Below are 19,570 nucleotides of genomic sequence, written 5' to 3' on the forward strand. Positions count from 1 at the left end.
AGGTTTCTTATTCTCGAAGGAAGTTGGTTTAATTTTAAGTACGTGAGAAAATAGTCTCCAGGGAAGAGATCCGTCGAAATGCAGGTAAAGATGATTAGACAATGAGTAGGAACTAAGGTTGAACGTCAAACTGAAACGTTTGAGGTACGTAAAATATATATATATAGCTATTTTTCAGTGCAAACGGTTATTTCTAAGGTCAATTGAGGCTAAACTGAAAAGGCCGAAAATTTAACGACGTTTTAAGACGAGAACGCCAAGGTCCAGCAGTTTGGGATTCAAAGGCTTTGTCGGAGCACAAAATGCAACTGGATACTTATCATCGCCTTTGGAAGTCGCAACTTCAACATCATTGTTGCGCTTGATAAGACTTCTTATGGACACTGTCGTGTTTATCAGTTTGAACTTTTTCACGCCATATTCTCACAACAACACAACTTTCAGGTTGTAAATAGCCGTATGCGTATGTTTTAGGCGGTTTGAGAAAAGACGACCGCAACAACGATGTTCATGTCAGTGAAGCACTCGTTTCACACGTGCAGCCGAAAGGAAGGAGCAAGGATGGCACAGTCGGTTATTAGTGTCCGGCCTTGCTGCAAGAGGTCCTGAGTTCGATTCCCGGATCTCGCATCTTTGTTTCGACTTCTTTCCTTTCAGTGTAGCTCAAGTAGCTTTAAATACTCGTAAAACGGAGCACTAGTGGAGAGGGGGGAGTAAAATGAGCGCAACGTCGACCTCAGGTTTTGTTAGGCTGTTACGAGTTATCGACGTTAAATATGGTCGCGACACTTTACTTTCCTTTAGAAAAAGCGTGCTGCGGGAGCGGCATACATTTCGGTACACTTTTTTTCCTTCCTCTTCAAATCGACAAACGGTGAACAACCAACAGTCCACATTTCATTTTCTATATTAAATTGCTGCCGCGGCTTTCCTACCTATCCAGATGTAGGTAGATTCGACAAATGTCACGACGCGAACTTAAAATAGTTTTCAGTTGACGTTTCCTTTAACGGTGCAAACGTTTCTGGCGATTTTTTGGCTGGAAGAATGTAACTCAGGCGGAAACGTCAAGAGCTGGAGACTAAACAATTCGGTTTAAGGTCAGTTTGCTTACTCTTTTGACCGTAATAAGTGTATGGTTCAAGTTGGGCTGGACGCCGATTGAGGGTCTTACCGACAGTTTAACACAACGCCAACGCACAAGTGCTGTCCTTTCACCCCTTTACTTTAAAATTCCCATTGCAAAAGTAAACAAAACGTTTACCAAGTTAAAATAATAAAGTCAAATTAAGGGCAGCAACCATTTAAGCTTTGAGTCATGTAGGTTTTCATGGTAAGACGCAAGAGCAGTTGGTTGAACTGAGTCAATTTGTTCCCAGAATAAAAGCGCAGTCTCGGTTGGGAATTGCCTCGTTTCGCCGAGGTCAAACTGGGTTAGACTCGTAGGGGGCAATTCAGTTTGGCCACTCTTTGTATATAAAAGTGGCTTCTTGTCAAAAAAAAAAGCTCAAGGAAGCTACTCGAAGCAAATTCCGGGGGGGGGGGGGGGGGGGGGGTTTTGTTTGTTGAAAACCTCGGTTTAAAGTTGGACTGATAATTCGGGTCAAGGCCACTGAACCTTTGATTTAAGAAGGCGGGGTGAAGTATGCACATTAAATACGCCAGCGTATCCGTTTGAGGCCCCCTGTAGAAAAAGAGTAAACTTATGGCGACTTTTTTGAAACCGTCACCGAGTCCCGAAAAACAGTTTGAAACTGAACAACACATTTCCATTTCCAGTAGTACGCAAAAAAGGCTTACGTAGACTAATGATATTGCTGGTAAACAATCCGTAGCATAAATCTTTGGACTCCATTTTTGGTCTTCATTAATTCTTGAAAAAGTCTTCAAGTCTCTATCGAGGCTAAAACACTGAACGTGAAACAGTCTGTTCAAAAAAACATATTTGCAGTCAAGGATTTTCAAACAAAGAACCTGTGCCCACCATTTCTTTTAAGTGCCGGCCCGCTTTCCGCATCTAGGCATCCGACTCCATAAAAAGCTTTTTGTCTTAGTTTTCGTGAGGCACTCCCTTGAGGAAAAGATATTTTCAATCGATAACAGCCAAAATGGAATATTTTTGTCACGTACCGTTGTCTCAACGACAGATTTAACTCAGTCATCAGATATCAAATCGCCCATTGTGTTGAAATATTCTAACATGACCGCACACTACCGTAATGGTAACCGAAAGCTACTGTACGTGACGCAAACAAACAAACAAATTAACTGACTGAACAACAACAACAACAACTTTCCGCAAGTACTGATGAGAACTATAAAGTGTAGAGGTGAGTTTTAGAGTATACAGATGACTACCCTTTCGACATTACTTCTGTTAACGACTTCAGAGGAATGACCCCTTAATATCCTGATCACATACATTCCTGAGACCAAATCGAGCCACTGATATTGAGAAAGTAATGAAATTATTACACAGTTAACAGCACAATAATTTCTTAAAATGGCCATGGCAAAGAATGAAGGAATTCGATGTTTTAATTCAAAAAGACGTGTAAAAGATTGTTTCCTTGCTAGTGTCAAAGAAAAAGAAATATTTTATTTGCTCTTCAAAGTTCAGTGATAAAATGTAAAGGAGCGGAAAGGAAAGTGGGCCTTCTTTCAAAATTTGAGCATGCGTGATTGACTTGTTTCTATATTTCATGGCGCATTTTGATTTCACTTGAAAGTTCTTTTCCTTTTGAAATCGATTTTATATGTGACATGAAACTTGGCATGATTCTTTCGACTTCAATGGTTTGCATATTAATATTAATATGCTACAGGTCAGATAAATGTTCCAATTACTGATAACATTGAGGACTCAGCCACAATTCAGCTGCAATAATTAATCACACATGACAAGTTTGGAGCATGCGATCGGCCATCGGCGATCTTAATATTATTTAACCGATTTTCATTTCTCAGGTAAAAAGTTGAATCACTATCTTAAGTCCCTTTTTTTATTGATAGAAATCAATGGACATAATTGAATTATTGGAATATAAAAGTAGAAACCGCAATGTCCACCATGGATTAGCCTTGTCTTTTGCTTCATATTAGAGAAAATAAAGTATATTGGAACATGTTAATTCACAGTATTTTACTGTAGTCGGAGTTGGTCGGACTTTCAAACACAAGCAGTCCTTACTGAAACACAAGGACACCCAACGAGCAAATTAAGCCAAAAGTCTTTGAGAGAAATTTCTAAGCTCCTTGTAATGTTTAAGACTGTCTAAAAAGATGTTTTTATTACCTAGAAGAATTTGATCTGTTCGGATATCTTAGCCGAAAATTGAAGTGTCCGAAAATTTTAGGGATTGATATCTTCATTTCAGAAATTGCTGGCTGGACGTTACTTCTAAGAATTTCCCAGCGAACCATTTTCTCATCCGAAACTGCTAGGTGACCTTTCGAAAACATCCCTTTCGAAAACGTAAGGGACTACTTTTCTCTGGTTGCGAATCTTTTAGGTGATGTTTTAGTAAAGAAATCTACAGCTGTTTGGCAACGTAGAACCGAAATTCTTAGAACAGTTTGACTCTTCCGAACACATATTTCACCAAAGATTATCGTTGGGTGCCCCTCTTAAACAGTTTTGGTGGTAACCCAATAAACGATCAGGTAGCCATTGGAGAAAACTAGTCAAGAATTCTTGCCAGCGGTGTTTGCAGAACGCCAAAATCTAACAACTGTAGATGCCCTGCAATGACTGATAGTAAACTATTTCAAAACCTGTGCTAAAACGTCCTTATAGCTGTAGATATACCGGTACGCACGATATACAATAGCAAAATACACCCCCCCCCCCCCTCCCCCACCCCTTTTTCTTTGCTGTTACATCTTGATGGTTTGCATGGGAATTTGACTCTATTATTGTGCAAACTTTCTGGGGCCATTTTCTGTTGTTTTGTACACCAACATCGCCGTCTCATCACGTGGATGCAAACCAAGAATAGGCGAACATGGTTAAAGGCCTATTTGGTTTTGCAAGAACCTCTTTCATTATGGCGGCCAAATAAAATATTCTTTTGTTCTAATGCTAATAAGCCTTCCCAGCCTCGCAGCCGCTACAACGTGCAAATTTGAAAAGAATATTTGTTTCAAAACGAGGGCAGTAGGTCTAATTAACATAAATACAAAAGAATGTAAAGGTGTTCCCGATTTATGAAAGTGGTCAATGTGCATTGCTTGCTAAACTGTGGCAAAAGTTTGTTCAGCTTGCAGTCTAAGTTTCGCGTAGGGTTGATTGCCACCTTGGAGCGTTTTCACAATACTCATCCACTTTTATCTACAAGCAGCATTAGTAAAAGGGTAGCCATTAATCTTAGGACCCATCAGCCCATCCGGCCCCGAATTTTCTATCAATATTTGGTATAGGCATTTAGCCTGTTTTGCTCCAGTGAATAATTCATAATAATATTCATTATTGATAATAAGTATCATTATATTAATATTATAACATGATATTTAACAATTAGACCCGTGGCCCTTGAGGGTCTAGTCGGCCCTGAAGGGTCTAGTCGGACTAGTCGGACAGAAAAGGCAATAATAAAGTTAGCAAATGCAAGTTAAAGAATTTTCATTTGGGAATAAAACGAAAAAAAGCGTCACGCTTTTGGCTCCTCGAGGACTATTAATAATAGTCCTCTAGTAACGTAGCCAATCAAAATGCAGGATTTGCATTAGTCCACTAGTTGGGTGATACTAAATATTATTATATAATAATATAAATACTCTCTCCAAACTTATAGCCGTTCACACCAGTTTTCCAGTTTCAATTGTTACACTAGACTCGGAATAGCGAAGTTACAATGTTAAAGATGGAAATACCGTTTTCGTGGCATTCGCTTTAATCTTGGCGAAAAGTCTTTTGTATTGGACTACTTAACGTACGTGTGGTAGTGCAGTAACACAGTACTGTATGATTCTCAACTAAGCTGCGTTTTGTCTTCCTGGCGATTCAAGTTATCTTTGCGTAATATGTAGCTCTAATAGTACACGATATTGTTTTGGTAGCGTATATCATTATAGTGCCATGGTAGGTGTCTTAGGTAAATAGCCCCCTGAGAAGACATGTCGTTACGAGTAAAATACTAAATCCCAGAAAGATTGAAGAAAATAAAAGGGAATCGAGAAACATTGGCTTCGAGGCTGACATGTTGATCATTTTCAAGTTCCCATATAACTTCTTTTTCACCACAAGTTTGAGCTTGCACTCTGTTAAGCCATGTTGGGCGGGGTTAGTATTTGGATGGGTGACCTCTAAATATTGGGCTTGCCGTCAGAAACATAGGACCAAAAATTCTATTTTAACGCTCGAAAATGCGAACTAAGCAAGGTACAGATTTTGTTAGCCTGCTTTATGCAAAACAAATATTGATGCAAAAGTAAATAAATATTGATACACAGTTTTTAGAAAGAGAAGAAGAAGTTTTCAGGAAGTGCCGATCGAGGATAAAATATTTTGCCATGAACAACAAAATTTGCGACATGAAAACAACTTAACCCGGTGACATAGTGTGTAGTGCACGTAAAAAGTGCACTACCACAAAAAATGTGCTTTAGATTTTCAATTTGCTGTATATCCTGGTATGGATGTCGCTTTCAAGATGTCGCTTGAAAGATAAACTATAAAAAAGTTATAATCTTGTGATTAGCAGGCCATAAGGAGATTCATATTTTTTATGTTAAGAGTAAATATATTTGAAAAATGGCCACTCTTTAGCGACACCTTTTCATTTTAAGATTTAAATTTTCTAATTCTCTTTAATTTTTTATCTTACTATAAGTTTTTGCTAAATCTGAGGCTTTGAATAAATCAGAAGTACGAGGTTTCAGAACGCTTTCAGAAAAGGCAAAACAGTTAACTATTGACAAAACATAATACTGAAGATAGCAGAAGAATTTTACCTATGTTTTCTGGACCATTAAAACTAAAAGAAAAACCGCGAGGTAACACCGCAAAAAGAAATCGAGCCAAACTTTTTTTCGCGGCACATTTGGACAAAAATCCACAGCAAGATAAGGGAATAAATTAACAAGTGGCCGACCTGTTTGATGACGTACGGTTTGAGATATCTCGTATCTCCGTCATTTTCACGAATTTTTTAAACGTCGTCTCTCTTGATTTCCCTGATTCATTTTTCTTTCTACCTAGCTAACATGTCTTCAGCGTTTATTCAAATCGGATGAATGAATTTCAAAAATTGTGCTCACGTTCGTTCTTTGGCAAATTTGAATATAGAAAAGTGTTTTTCCCTTTAGGAGTGTGGTGTGGGGTAAGTCCACCGAGAGATAATGACCACCACGAGCCCACCCCACAATGTCTCACGAGAAACTCTGCGGAAATATTGCTTTACTTCCAAGGGTATAAAAGACTTCGATAATGTGGATTCCAGGTTAGCTGCTTGAGGCAGTAGGTTTTTGCATATTATTCATTATACAGCCAATGGAGAAAACTCTACATCTCGGGCAATTATTTCTCATTAGACAAAAAAAGTGTTTGTGTCAATTTAAGTCCCGTAGGTCAATCAAACTGAACATGTGAAAATTCTATTTACACCCAATTTTGCGACAATTGGAGAGTTAAATAATTGACCTTTTCGCTGTTAAATCGAACAAATTGTCTCCATCGTTTCAAACGACAATTCAAGCGAAAGAAAAATATTTATGGTCTTAAAAGGTTTGATGAATATTTTCCTATTTCAATTAGAGTGCACTACAGATGTTTCAAGTCGGTTTATTATTCAAAGTATTTTCATTCTTTCCAACCAATGAGATTTCAATGTTATTTCCTCTCACAGCTGCTATGTTACTCAAAATGAAATCTTTTCTACCGACGCATTTTTGTTGCCAATCAAAAAAGTATTCGAGCAGTGATTTGTTCGATGTCCTGCAAAGCGCGCAATTAATTTGTTTCAGCTCGTTTTTCTATCATTCCAATTAAAACCCTGGACTTAGGAGAATTGTCAAGGCCCTTGAATAAGGCGGTCATCTCCCCTCGATTTTAACGGGTAAGAAATATTTTGATGTCTACTTAGAAAACTATTTCCGTTTATATTTTTCAAAACGTTATCATTCTGAATAGAAGACCATTTACAGATCAGATTGTGGATGAACTTTGAACTCGATCAAATAAATTACACTTAGCCTCCGAAACTGAATCGGTAATACCAGAAACCCATAAGGGTTGAAACGTGTAACGCGCGTTCACAGCTTCCGAATATTCAGTGCGAACTGATTGGTTGAATGTTTCAGTGCTAAGTACCATATTTGGAAACCCCTCGCTCTTGTTCTTCCAAATATGGTACTTAGCAAATTGAATATTCAGAAGCTTGTTTCCCAGCACACAAGGGGCCGTTACACGTTTCAACCCTTATGGGTTTCTGGTAATACACATTTGATGTTTAAGGAAATCTTCGCATACTTGCTATTGAGCGAACCAGATTTGGCCGATACTGCAGGAACTCGGTGAGAAACTAATCATCGAGCGCTATATTACAAATAAGGGGAATAGAAACCTTACTTACTAATATTTCAAAGCCAATGCTATTTATAGTAGTTTTGGTCTGGTTTTGTAAGCCTTTTTTATAGTAGCAGAAATGGCGCTCTACATCTCTAATTTATGACAACTATAAAGTTTTGCAGGGGTATAAATTCGTAAAGTCACCGATAGTTACAATGACCTTTTATTTGTTTTTCACGCATTTTTTATGTGATTTGCCCAAGCAATCTCTCTCTAGCCTCTGTGACCGACTATTTGCGAACGTGTGGCTTCGTTCATAATCGCTAAAGTTTTGAGACGGGGCCTTCGGTTCATTTTCTTTGTCCGCCAAAAAATGTAGAGTTTAATCATTTGATGTTGTAATCAATTATCCAAGACCGGAGTGTTGGTCTGGCTGTGGTCTGCATCGTCCACCTACCGCAGTGATGCTTCACCTAATAAGCACGAAATCGGTTGTCGATTAATGACAGTGAAGATCTCGTGATTTCAGTACGAGTGCGACTTAACCTTTTAGTAATGTTCTGCGTAAGAGCACTAAGGCCAAATTTTGACCTCCAAACCAAACCAAACCAAACCAAACCCAAAGCGCACTTGTGCACAAACTCTAATTCCGTCTAGATTCCACCGATGGCAAAGAATTAGAAGCATAAAAAGGACATTTATTAAGCCACTCCAAACGGACCTTGGAATTTGAAATGTGCTCTTTCTCCATCTTCTAGGTAAATTAACAGCGTAAATCGATTGGAATGGCAAACTTCGCAAATGAAACCTTTTTGAACAGCTCAACAACGATTCCCACATCTCAGCCACCAAACGATGCTGTCAAATGGAAGCAGGGCCTTAAAGTTTTCCTCATCATAGCAGAGGTGACAGTAGTTGCTCTTGGACTTCTTTGTAACATTGCCGTTGTATACGCTTTTCTTTTCTACAAGAAGCTAAGAACCAATGTAACCAACTACTTTGTTATATCCATGGCAATATCGGATATCTTGACAACGGGGCTTGTCACGTCATTTCATTTGGACGCAACTATAAAAGACCACCAATGGACACAAGGTGAATTTATGTGCAGTCTTTATACCACAATGTATTTACTGGCCGTGCCGAGCTCAATTATCAACCTGTGTGCTGTCACTGTGGACCGTTATTTGGTGCTAAAGATGCCTTTCCGATATAAGTCATTAATGACACCCGGAAGAGCTGTCTTTATAATTTGCTGGCTGTGGATTTACGCCATTATTTGGGCGTGTCTTCCTGTTATGGGATGGAAAATTGATCTTCCGGCTGTCGAAGATGGGTACTGTTATTTCCTTTCCACAAAGGAATACAACATTGCGGTCATTGTCTTTAACTTTTTTCTTCCCATGATCTTCATGGCAATATCTTGGTCGCTCATCTTTGCCATTGTACGTCAACACCATAAGAGGCTTCAGAAAATAGAGAGGAGTCTTTCCTTCAACGCAAACGAGTCCTCGAATTCTAGAAACGGCGAGGCTGCTCAAAATGTTCGAGGCTCGCGGTACATCGGCTTCATTGTCGTTCTCTATTATTTCTGTTGGTTTCCCTATGCAACAGTGAGTGTTATTGCGAATATCTGCGAAATAATCTCTGTCCCATATTTAATTCCTGTACAAGTTTTCGATGGTTTTCTTGTGTTGGGGTTTTTGAATTCTGCTCTTAATCCATTCTTGTACCCGTTCCACGACAAGCATTTTAAAGAAGCTTTCAAGGACATGTGGAGGAAAATCAAAAGTAAAACACTTGTTAAGATGTCGCGACTGCGACAAAACCCAGAAATGGTGTAAATGAATAAAGAAAGACGAAAGTTGCTTAGAGGATGTCATGAAGTTCACATGTTCTTGCTTTCTGCATTGGCAAGCAGAGAGCGTCAGCTTTTCATATTTAACTGAATAGATGTGAGGAGGAAAAAAAGACACCATTAAGGCCTTCAATCATGCTTTCACGCTAGGGCTTGTGCTAAAATGCTGGAACTGAGGTTTGCGGAAGTAGCGTGACATGATACTCGGGTCTTCTATAGGAAGTCGGAGAAGTGATTAGTAAGAATGAGAAAACAACACTTGATCAAAAGATGTTTGTTTTCGGAGAACTCTTAGGTCTTGTGTACTATTTACCCAGGTTAATTTAAATTCCAGGCATTAACCAGAGCACTAGCTCTGACCAGATCGATTATCCTTTAAAGGCAATAACCGAGGCTCATGATGCAATGCTATTTATTTCCTAGCAAGCGAATGGCGGAGAGAACCTTGGCCTGTCTCGAAATCAACCATGTTTTAAGACAATGAAATCACCGATTGACCTTGTTAAATTAATTAATCCTTTGACTTCCAGTATTGATCAGTATGTAAATTCACCTATCAATTTCACAATACACTGTCAGGTAGTCAGGTATTGAGAAAGAAGATTATTATTAGCTCAAGAGTATCATCTTGATTTAACACCAAATTCTCACGACCAGCCAACGAATAACGTTAGGAGAATTAATGGAAGTGGAATGGTTAATGCAAAGGCTTCAAAGATTTGTATCACTTCATAGGCAGTCCACATGTACAGATATCGATCGCAAAGGGCTGTTGTTCTGCCCAACGGCGCAAGTTGTCCTAGCTAGGGTTAGTAGCATATATTCATGCTGTTGATCTACACCATATATCAATTGTAAATAATTATCAATCCGATTACAATATTGAAGAAAGTAATATATGCGCTACAGCTCGTTTGCAACCACGCAATGACAATTACGCTAAACGACCATGTGCAGTAATGCGTCCGTTGGAAGAATGATCATCTAGTTGCTAGGCAACGGGCGTAAGGAGGTCGTAGGTTGCCCAGACCTCTGATTTCTTCGCCCTTCCCCCGTCACCAAGCAACTAGTTTCTCTTAATGACCATGCCTTTCAAGAGATGATTAAAAACAGTTTGTGGCAAAACTTACAAGAACAGAGCAGAATTTTGATTTTGTTCCAATAGTAACACTGAATAACAAAATTTTCTTTTAATGGCACGTGTGCTACACATCATCGTTTGCTTGCTAAGCCAGCTACTTCCGTGTAAAAATCTTGCAGACCAAACACCGAATTCATAAATGGCGGCCAACCTGGGTCGACCGGCGGCCAGACATGACATCGAGGCGTTTTAGGATAAACACGCCGTATTTTCGAGGAGGAAAGGAGAAAATGAACGATCGACGTGCGGAAAATTACATTCCTTGTTCTTCTTTAAGTGGGAGAAGGTCATCGGTATTAACAAAATGATGAGCTACGGTTTTGGCTGAAATGTTGGAACGAAGATTAAATTGTAAAGAGGTAAATTTTTAACTTTAGTAAGCTTACATCGTTCGATCCGGCGGCCTAGTTGTGTGAAATCAAGTCCTGTTTGAAGAAATTTAAATTTGTACAAAAAGCGAAACTTTGCCAAGCAGGGTGCGAGTTGTGCTGTTGTTGATTCAAACTCTGGTGTGGTTTGAAGGTTACTAATGTATGCGTCTTCAGGATTTTGCTGCCGCATCACTGATTAAATCTTGTGTACCTCCACTTTCAAACAAGGAAAATTTACAAATTTTAAGCGTAAGAGCCAAAGAGTGGTTACAATAACCGGTCTTACACGCCACCCATGAACAAGCGGAGTTCCACAACACCTCCAGATGCAATACACATGGGTGTGGACAAAACCTGGGCCCGGGCCCATGGGCTAGCCCAAGGGCTACCCTGTGGGCTACCCTATGGGCCACCCTATGGGCTACCTTATTTTGATGATTTTATAATTTCACAATGATTGCCAACGAGGCGGCCGACCCTAGGGGGTCGGCCGTCGAGTTGGCAAATCATAGAGCCGTGCGTGAGTACAGAAGAAAAATCTCATCTCAGCGTTTGATGATTTTATAATTTCACAATTATTTTATCAATATGATTTTCTTATTATTATTTGTATATTCACATCAGTGTAAAAATTTCGGTAACTTGACCCTTTTCGTCGCTTCATGAAGGGCACTTAATGTTTGTGTAATAGGGAGGAATTTCAAAGATTTTGTTAATACGAATTTATTATTTGTTATTTTGGTAGTCATGCAGATTGCGAGACTATTAAAACCACAAGAACAAAGTTGGGGAGAATAGATTGCGTGACCAGCCGAAAGAATATCTGCGAAAACACAAAGAGGTCACAGGCAAACAGAGAAGCGAAGATTTATCGATTTATCAGGCATACTAAAGGCCCTTTGTTCCGCTCCCTGTTACTTTTTAGCGCCATTTCACTCAAAGCGAGGATACCTAAACTTCGAGCCAGGATTCGAGCTAGGATCCGAGCCAGGACTCGAGCTAGGATCCGAGCCAGGATTCCAGCCAGGATTCGAGCTAAGATGAGCTTTCTCCGCTATTTATTCTCGAATCTTTCGGTTAGGTTATGTCTCGAATCGGTTAGGTTAGGTCTATTTGCGTTGGTTCTAGTCTAGTTAGGCCTAGTTAGGGTTAGGGTAGGTCTTGGTTAGGTTAGGTTAGATCTCGGTTAGGTCTCGAATCCTGGATCAGATCCTAGCTCGGATCCTGGCTCGAATCCTGGCTCGGATCCTGGCTCGGATCCTAGCTCGGATCCTGGCTTTACTCTTAGTTTATCTCTTGCGGCAAGTGCCAACGAGGCAAAATTGTTTCACGTCTCTGGAATGTGCGAAAGTTTGACACAGAGGTAAAATTATTTTACTATAAAAGAAAGTAGGAAAGGAAGAGTGTGAAGTAACTCTGATAAGAGTCCTGGTCTTGAAGGCATAATTTGAGGAATTCCATAATTTCAAAGTGTGTAAATGTTGAGGGAGTATTACTTAAGTTCGAAGCAATATCTTGTGATGTTGAAGTGTTACCTTAGGTTTACTAGCTGTTTGAGTATTGTTTGAATAAATGTGCACATGAATTTTCGTTTCATTTTTTGATTCAATCAAAAAAAGATAAATACAAGAAACGTATGAAGGTTTTTGACAGAACCCTTGGATATTACATCGATTACACTTTATTTACACACTTTGAGAGTGTTCTGTGTGAGTCCAAATTTTAACGTAAAATCGTTATACTCTTTGTCCAGAGAACGGTGGATTGCTTTTGTAGTGGTATACACTGTCTCTGGTTGAGAATTTACTCTAAAACAAGAAAATGAAGGTTTGATTATCGAGAAACTGCTGCCATAAAGAATAAGTGACAGAAAAAGCACTCTGCGGTGAATACAAATCATGACAACTTAAATGGTATGCTGAAAGTTAACTATCAGTAATGATCACAGGCAGCCCAAGCTCGCGTCACTACAGACAGCCGTTGAGAATTTAAAGGCGTTATAAGTTAGAACATTGAAAACACTGAAAACACAGAATTCCCGAAACGGTGTAATAAGCTCCAAAAGGCACAAGAATACACCAGAGGTGTGTCATTTTTATTCACTTTATTGAATGAAAGTTAAATTGAGCATTTTTTAGGCTTTATAATCGACGGTAGTTGATTTCCCATACAAAGTCTTATAACGCGTTTAAATTCTCAACGGCTGTCCGTAGTGACGCGAGCTTGGGCTGCCTATGTCAGTATAAACACAAGCTCAACTATTACACTGATGGCGTAAAAACTTTTGGCAGCCGCGTATAGGGAATGTGTTTCATCCGCGCAACTTGAACTTTCACGCACGTGGTGATGAAGGTTATAATAACAATAATAATACCAGCACTGTATTTCACATTGAATGAACCCTGAAAAGCAATGTCTGCTAAGCTAAAGAACCCAACATTTAGTTGTCGGCTTGTAACGGCGATTAACCAGATAATAAATGTATTGAACGCAATAATCAACAATAGCAATATCGTCTACCCCCGCTTTGTCCAAGTTGTGAGTGGTTTTAATTACGCAACGCTGGAGTTCAAGGACAATTCTTAGTGCTATAAGAAGATGTGCTATAGTAATTTGTTCAATTCTTTGATCTGAAGTCTTTAAAAACGTGGCAATCGACGAAAGAAATCACTGGTTTAAAATTGACAAGCGAACACGCTGGTTCGAAATTGACAATTAAACACGCTGGTTCGCAAGCGAACACGCTGATTCGAAATCGACAAGCGAACACGCTCGTTCTGTCCGAAATTTGTAGGTTTAACCCTATTCCTTGATCAGCCGCTGCTTACAATTCCATTTACAAACACGTAAGGCAACTACAAGCGCCTCCAATCTCACTAGCTGAATCGTCCGCTAAAACAACACACAAACCACGCGGTGGAAGCGACACATGCAAAAACTTGACGTCACTACCCAAATATGGAGTATTACTTACACCCAAATATGGTCAAAAAAGGGTCCTTTACGCTGAGATGAGATTTTTCTTCTGTACTCACGCACGACTCTATGATTTGCCAACTCGACGGCCGACCCTCTGGGGTCGGCCGCCTCGTTGGCAATTATTGTGAAATTATAAAATCATCAAAATAAGATAGCCCATAGGGTGGCCCACAGGGTAGCCCATGGGCTAGCCCATGGGCCCGGGCCCAGGTTTTGTCCACACCCACATTAATATTAATATCTAGTATTAAATAGCAGGCAGACATGATTGACTACGTTGTGGAAACCAAGAAATAAATAAAATAAACTATAATTAGGTTAATTAATAAGAAAGTAAACAAAGCAAAACAATGACACGGTGCAACTACGGCTAAACAAGATGTCATTCTCGGGCTTTGGATGTAAACAGATGAACTTTAAGCTCATTTCTAAAGCTTTGGAGAGAGGAAGCACTTTTTATATATTAAGGTACTTTATTCCAATTATCGGCTGTGGCAAATCTAACTGAATTTGCCATAATTCGTTCTTGGCCGAGGTATAAACAGATTTTGGTTTGATCTTGAACGTGTACAATATCGATGGGCCTCTCCGATGTTTGTGAAATAGGAGTCATAAATATCAGGAAACAAGTTATTTGATGTCCGTATACAAGCTCACCCATTTGTAATTTAGTAATTTGAAATATGTTCTTTATACCTAATCTACTAAACAGGGGTCTGCTATGATCTCACCGCCCTTATTGTATTATAATCCTTAGTACTCTTTTCTGTTGCAGTAGTAAACAGTTTAATTTAATTAGTCAGGTGAGACAGTACAATACGACAGATGTGAATAAATTAAACTATAATATAAATACCAACACAGATCATCAAGAGGTTTCCCCTTCTTCCAGCTGGTTGGGACAAAAAGATGCTTTCTAGCCGCTTTCCCCATTAAACGTCTTCATTTCTGCCTCGTAAAAAGCGGCATTTTCTCCTTTTGGAACATTTTGCCTTAGTTTTGTTTAAGAAATCTCACCAGAGTTTGAATCAACAACAGCACAACTCGCACCCTGCTTGGCAAAGTTTCGCTTTTTGTACAACGAATTCGGAACCGGATTAATAAGAAAACTGTCTTTCCCTCGACTCTTAAAAAAGCAATAGCAACAAAAATAAAAACAAGAGCTCTTTTTAATTTCTTCAAAGAGATGACTTGATTTTACACAATTATGCCGTAAGCCTTAGCCGGTCGAACGATGTAAGCTTACTAAAGGTTAAAATTTACCTCTTTACAATTAGATCTTTAAGCATAGTCGTTCCAACATTTCAGCCACAACCGTAGCCCACCATTTCTTTTAATACCGATGACCTACTGACACTTAAAGAAGAACCAGGAATGTAATTTTCCCCACGTCGATCGTTCATTTTCTCCTTCCCTCCTCAAAAATACTGCGTGTTTATCCTAAAACGCCTCGATGTCATGTTTGGACGGTAACTCGACCCAAGTTGGCCGCCATTTATGAATTCGGTGTACACGTCATATAAATAAATGCGCTTTTCGTCCACTAATGTGTTCCGAACTGCAAGTACTACAATGCGCGCCCAATTTCGATAAGGGTGACACTGGAAGTGCCCATTTGCTCTTAGCCTGGAATACAGACAATTAAAGTTAACGTCCACCAAATTTTGCTCCTCAAGTATAGATAAAGATTTGCATGTGGCTTAACCAAAAAATAACGCTGACTCAAACACTTACTCTGTTGTTGCAAATAAGTAACAAATGCTTAGATGTAACGGGAAACTTCGCGTTGGATTTCAAAATTGGGAGTGCATCTAATTACGTGCATGTGCAGTTCTGGAAACAAGCACTGATCCATACGCAGTAAAACTTGGTTTAAAGCCGGTGACACACGGTTCAAGATTTGTTGATCAACAAATGTTGCATCTGTTGTGCAACAAATGCTGAACAGTGCGTCATGCCATGTTGAACGTTGAAATATGCCATTCAACACGTTGAACGTTGTTGAACGAAAACAGAGACAAGCTCTATTCCGTTTAACACGTCTGTGCAACATTGTTCAACATTTGGTGAGCAACAAATGTTGTAGGATCTTGAACCGCGTGTCATCGGCATAAATTGTGGGGTTTAAAAGGGAGACAGCAATTTCCGAAGTACCCAAAAAGAAATCATTTGAAAAAGGGTAACGAAACACTAACACAGTCAATCCAAATATGACGCCGGGGGCGAGATACGAGATCGAATCACTCTGATGGATGGTGAATTCTCTCGCCACTCCTTTGAAAAACCTTTCGTGATGTCATCCTGTAAAATTCTGTACACGTGACCTAGAAACACTGGACTGTAGGCCGGCCAGTATATCTTCATATTAAACCACAAAACCAAAATGGCGCGTTTGTTGTGCTTGTTTTCAATTTGCCCTTTCCGGAAAACAGGACGTCGAAGACTTCGTATTGCACGTCTAACCGCAAATGCTACTGATACAGATACGGGATTTGTATCAAATCAGTTAAGTTTGATGTTCAATTTGTCTGTCTTACTTCCCGATGTCATTTTATCATTACGAACGTTTAGTTCAAAAGGCAACGTACCGACACTTTATGCATTTGATTTTTCTGCCTTAGCGTAGCTGGGCCGACGTTCTTTTCACGAATCTGGAGGCTTAAGTGGGGAGATCAAGCATGCGCAACCCGAGACATGACCTGGTTTTACGCTCCACAAAGAAGGGGAGACTTCAATCTCGTTCCAAGAGCGTCCGTTACCCTTGTCCAGCAGAATGGGCGCGGGAGGCTCTGGAAAAATCCAAAACCGGAACCAGAAAACTCTGGTTCCGGTTAAATAACTACGCGTGCGTGAGGGAAGACGGTTGGAAATCAAAAATGGACTTCACCTTGCCATGAAAGCGCTTACTTTCCACTCGCGAGACAGTACACATGAGTATAAACACATCTCCTAATAAACTCGAAGCTTTTAAACTGCGGAGAATAAACAATAATGAGATACAATTTATCAATCAAAACAGATTTCAGCATCTGGTGTCACGCAAGTGAAAACTGGTGTATTTTCAAAAACAAAAACGTTACGGAACTGGTAAGTTGTAAAATGCTCTATTTCTAGATCATTTTCAACCTCGTGTAGATAAAAATCCACAAGAAAGCACGATTTTCGAGTTTAGACTGAAAATGGCAAGAAATGAAACCGTTTTTCAATAACCAATCAAATATGGCCTTTTTTGGATTCAACCAGAGTCTCTCTTTCCCGAACGCTGGTCAAGGGAACGATGACTCTGGGAACGGGAATGGGGAGACCTCCACCTCTTCCACGTCTACAAAACAATAACCTTAGACCAAAAGAGAAAGTGCTAAAACCAAATGCGTTTAAAAATATAAAAAAGAGGTGATACTAGTGCTTGGCATGATAACGGATTACAGGTAAATCAGTTACTTATTAAGCCAAGAGAACGTTCCTTGCAATCAATCAAGAGTTTAACCACACTTTTCATTTTGTCAATTTAATACAATCAAAATTAAAAGTTTAGGGTGCGTCTTCCAACCGAGTGTGTCTTCTACTTGATAAAATGCGGCCGCAATAGTTCGAACCAAAATTAAAGCTCTCTAGTGGACGATTCACAACCTGGACTTTCCAAAATTACTAGACAGTAAATGTAGTTCGGTTCAGCCTGTTTTGATTGTTTTATTGCAACGTGGTATTTAATAGTCTTTTTAAGATTACATATTTTTTATGTCGTATTATTATATGGCGTCGTATTATTATATGGCTTGTGTTTGTAGCCGATATAACGCGCGCTCTGATTGACTGAATTGTAGGGCATTATTCTCCCGTAATGCCCACGGGCCGATTACGGGCTTGCAAAAACAAAGCAAAAGGTAATTAAAAAGCCATATAATAAACTACTTACTAACCGAGCTTGCTCGAGCCGTACTGGGGAATATTGGCCCTCGGTCGTTTTTGTACGGACCTCACTGCGCTCGGTCCGTACTGCCACGACCTCGGGCCAATATTCCCCAGTACGGCCCTCGCGCTCGGTTAGTAAGAAGTTATGAATACACGGTGTCCCTAACTATATTTATTCATATTTTTATCTTGTATCACAAGATGATAGTATTAGTAAAGCAATTACAAATAATTATTTCTTATGCTTTATCAGCTAAGACCCTTTAATGCTTTAATAAAATGGCCTTCATGTATGCATTTCATGCAAGTGAATACCTCAAAGTGATTTGAAAGAAATGAATGTATTTGAAGTGCGCGTTATCGACGAATGGTAGAAGTGATCGTCGCACTCATCTCGACAATTTAAGCCATTAGAGAGATTAAGCATCACGTTTACGGCAAACGGCAAACGTCGGACTAAAATTTGCGTTTTGCAAAAAGTAGAAGAAACTCGTTTGATATGAGCTCATTTCTTGGCTGTTAGCACCAGGTATCAAGCGACTTTTTAAAAGAAAGAAACGAGTTCGAATAACATCATTTTCATGCTTTTATGACAAGCAGCAGCTCACTGTTTCGCCTTTGCCGTTTCACGCAAACACGCTGCTTAATCTCTCTAATGTCTCTAATTGACACCTGAAAAATTCAGGCAACTTTAACAGGATTCGAACCCATGTGAGTCCTCTGCGACACCGGTGCAATGCTTTACGAACCGAGCTATGAAGCCAAATGGGAGCAAGTCAATTTGTGGGGTTGATGTGTTCCCGTGAAAGGACTGGAAGAAGTAAATGTATACATTTGAAGTGCGGGCTACAGACAAAAGAGAGAAATTATCCAGATAAGTACGACGATCATTTCTCTCTTTCATTAAAGAAATTTGGATGCATTCATTGCCTCAACTCAATATGACGAGTAACTCACTTAAAACGGTTTTACCAGAGGGTTGTAATTGGTTTACCGGGATTTAAATTGCTCCTGAAGTAAACATAATTACCAATGATCATCCCAAGTAAGAAACAATGAATTTAGCAAAGTTACTTTTTACATGTTCTCAGAAACGGAAGTGAGTTTCCCTCAACGCCCGCAACTAAATGGGGACTCATCGCGGCCAAACAACAAGGAAGTTTGAAAAAAAAAACACCTCAAGATGAAAGCAATTTTGGATTACTTGAAAATAATAATAAATTACTTGACTTCTATTCATTAAAAAAGTACCAGAAATCTACATATCTTAAGGTCAAGACTGTGTGTGTCTCCTTCGCTGTAATCCATGATTTCTCTTGCCCAAATCTAACAATAACCTTAGCACTACCCCCAACGCTATTGTCGCGAAAAGTGTACTACTTTGCCCAGGGGACTGTGCTTACTCTCACCTGGGACAAGACCCAACCAACAAAAATTAACAAAGAGGTTCTACTCTCGTCAGATTTCAAATTTGGACTAAAATACTTAACATTGCTTTTAGATACATTTTGGACAAATGTTTAGATTAAAATCTCACAGAAACGTTGGGACTAGTGTAGATTTTCAGGGGCTTGAACCCCTGCATTTTCATTAAACCATGTGCTCTTTAGGTTGGATCGATGAAACGGCAAACTTCGGATTGACGTTTTACGTTTCACGTAGAATGGAGTGAATAGAGACATTTAGCATTGCGTATTTTTCGGAAAACGGCAAACCTCTGAATGTCAGGTGACATGGCCTTGCGGTCGAGTTTGCAGTCTGGTTGAAGCTCTGACAGCTTCTGACGGCTGGTTTAGATACCC

General features: G+C 39.5%; 1 protein-coding gene across 5 annotated transcripts in view; it reads left to right on the forward strand.

The window, feature by feature from the left end:
* LOC137996876 (5-hydroxytryptamine receptor 4-like) overlaps positions 1-12,767 on the forward strand; it is a 24,308-nt gene extending 11,541 nt beyond the window's left edge. For 3 of the 5 annotated variants that reach the window (XM_068842507.1, XM_068842502.1, XM_068842501.1), the window contains exon 2: positions 8,266-12,767. In XM_068842507.1, coding sequence (XP_068698608.1) covers positions 8,293-9,351 — 1,059 coding nt within the window. In that variant the 5' untranslated portion in view covers positions 8,266-8,292 and the 3' untranslated portion in view covers positions 9,352-12,767. Of the gene's footprint in view, positions 145-2,280; positions 2,331-8,265 lie in introns of those variants that run through there. The other 2 variants (XM_068842504.1, XM_068842503.1) reach the window with 2 other exon arrangements.
* The last annotated feature ends 6,803 nt before the right edge of the window (positions 12,768-19,570 follow it).

Source organism: Montipora foliosa, chromosome 3 (genome assembly GCF_036669935.1).
Source record: "Montipora foliosa isolate CH-2021 chromosome 3, ASM3666993v2, whole genome shotgun sequence".
NCBI classification, from domain to species: domain Eukaryota; kingdom Metazoa; phylum Cnidaria; class Anthozoa; order Scleractinia; family Acroporidae; genus Montipora; species Montipora foliosa.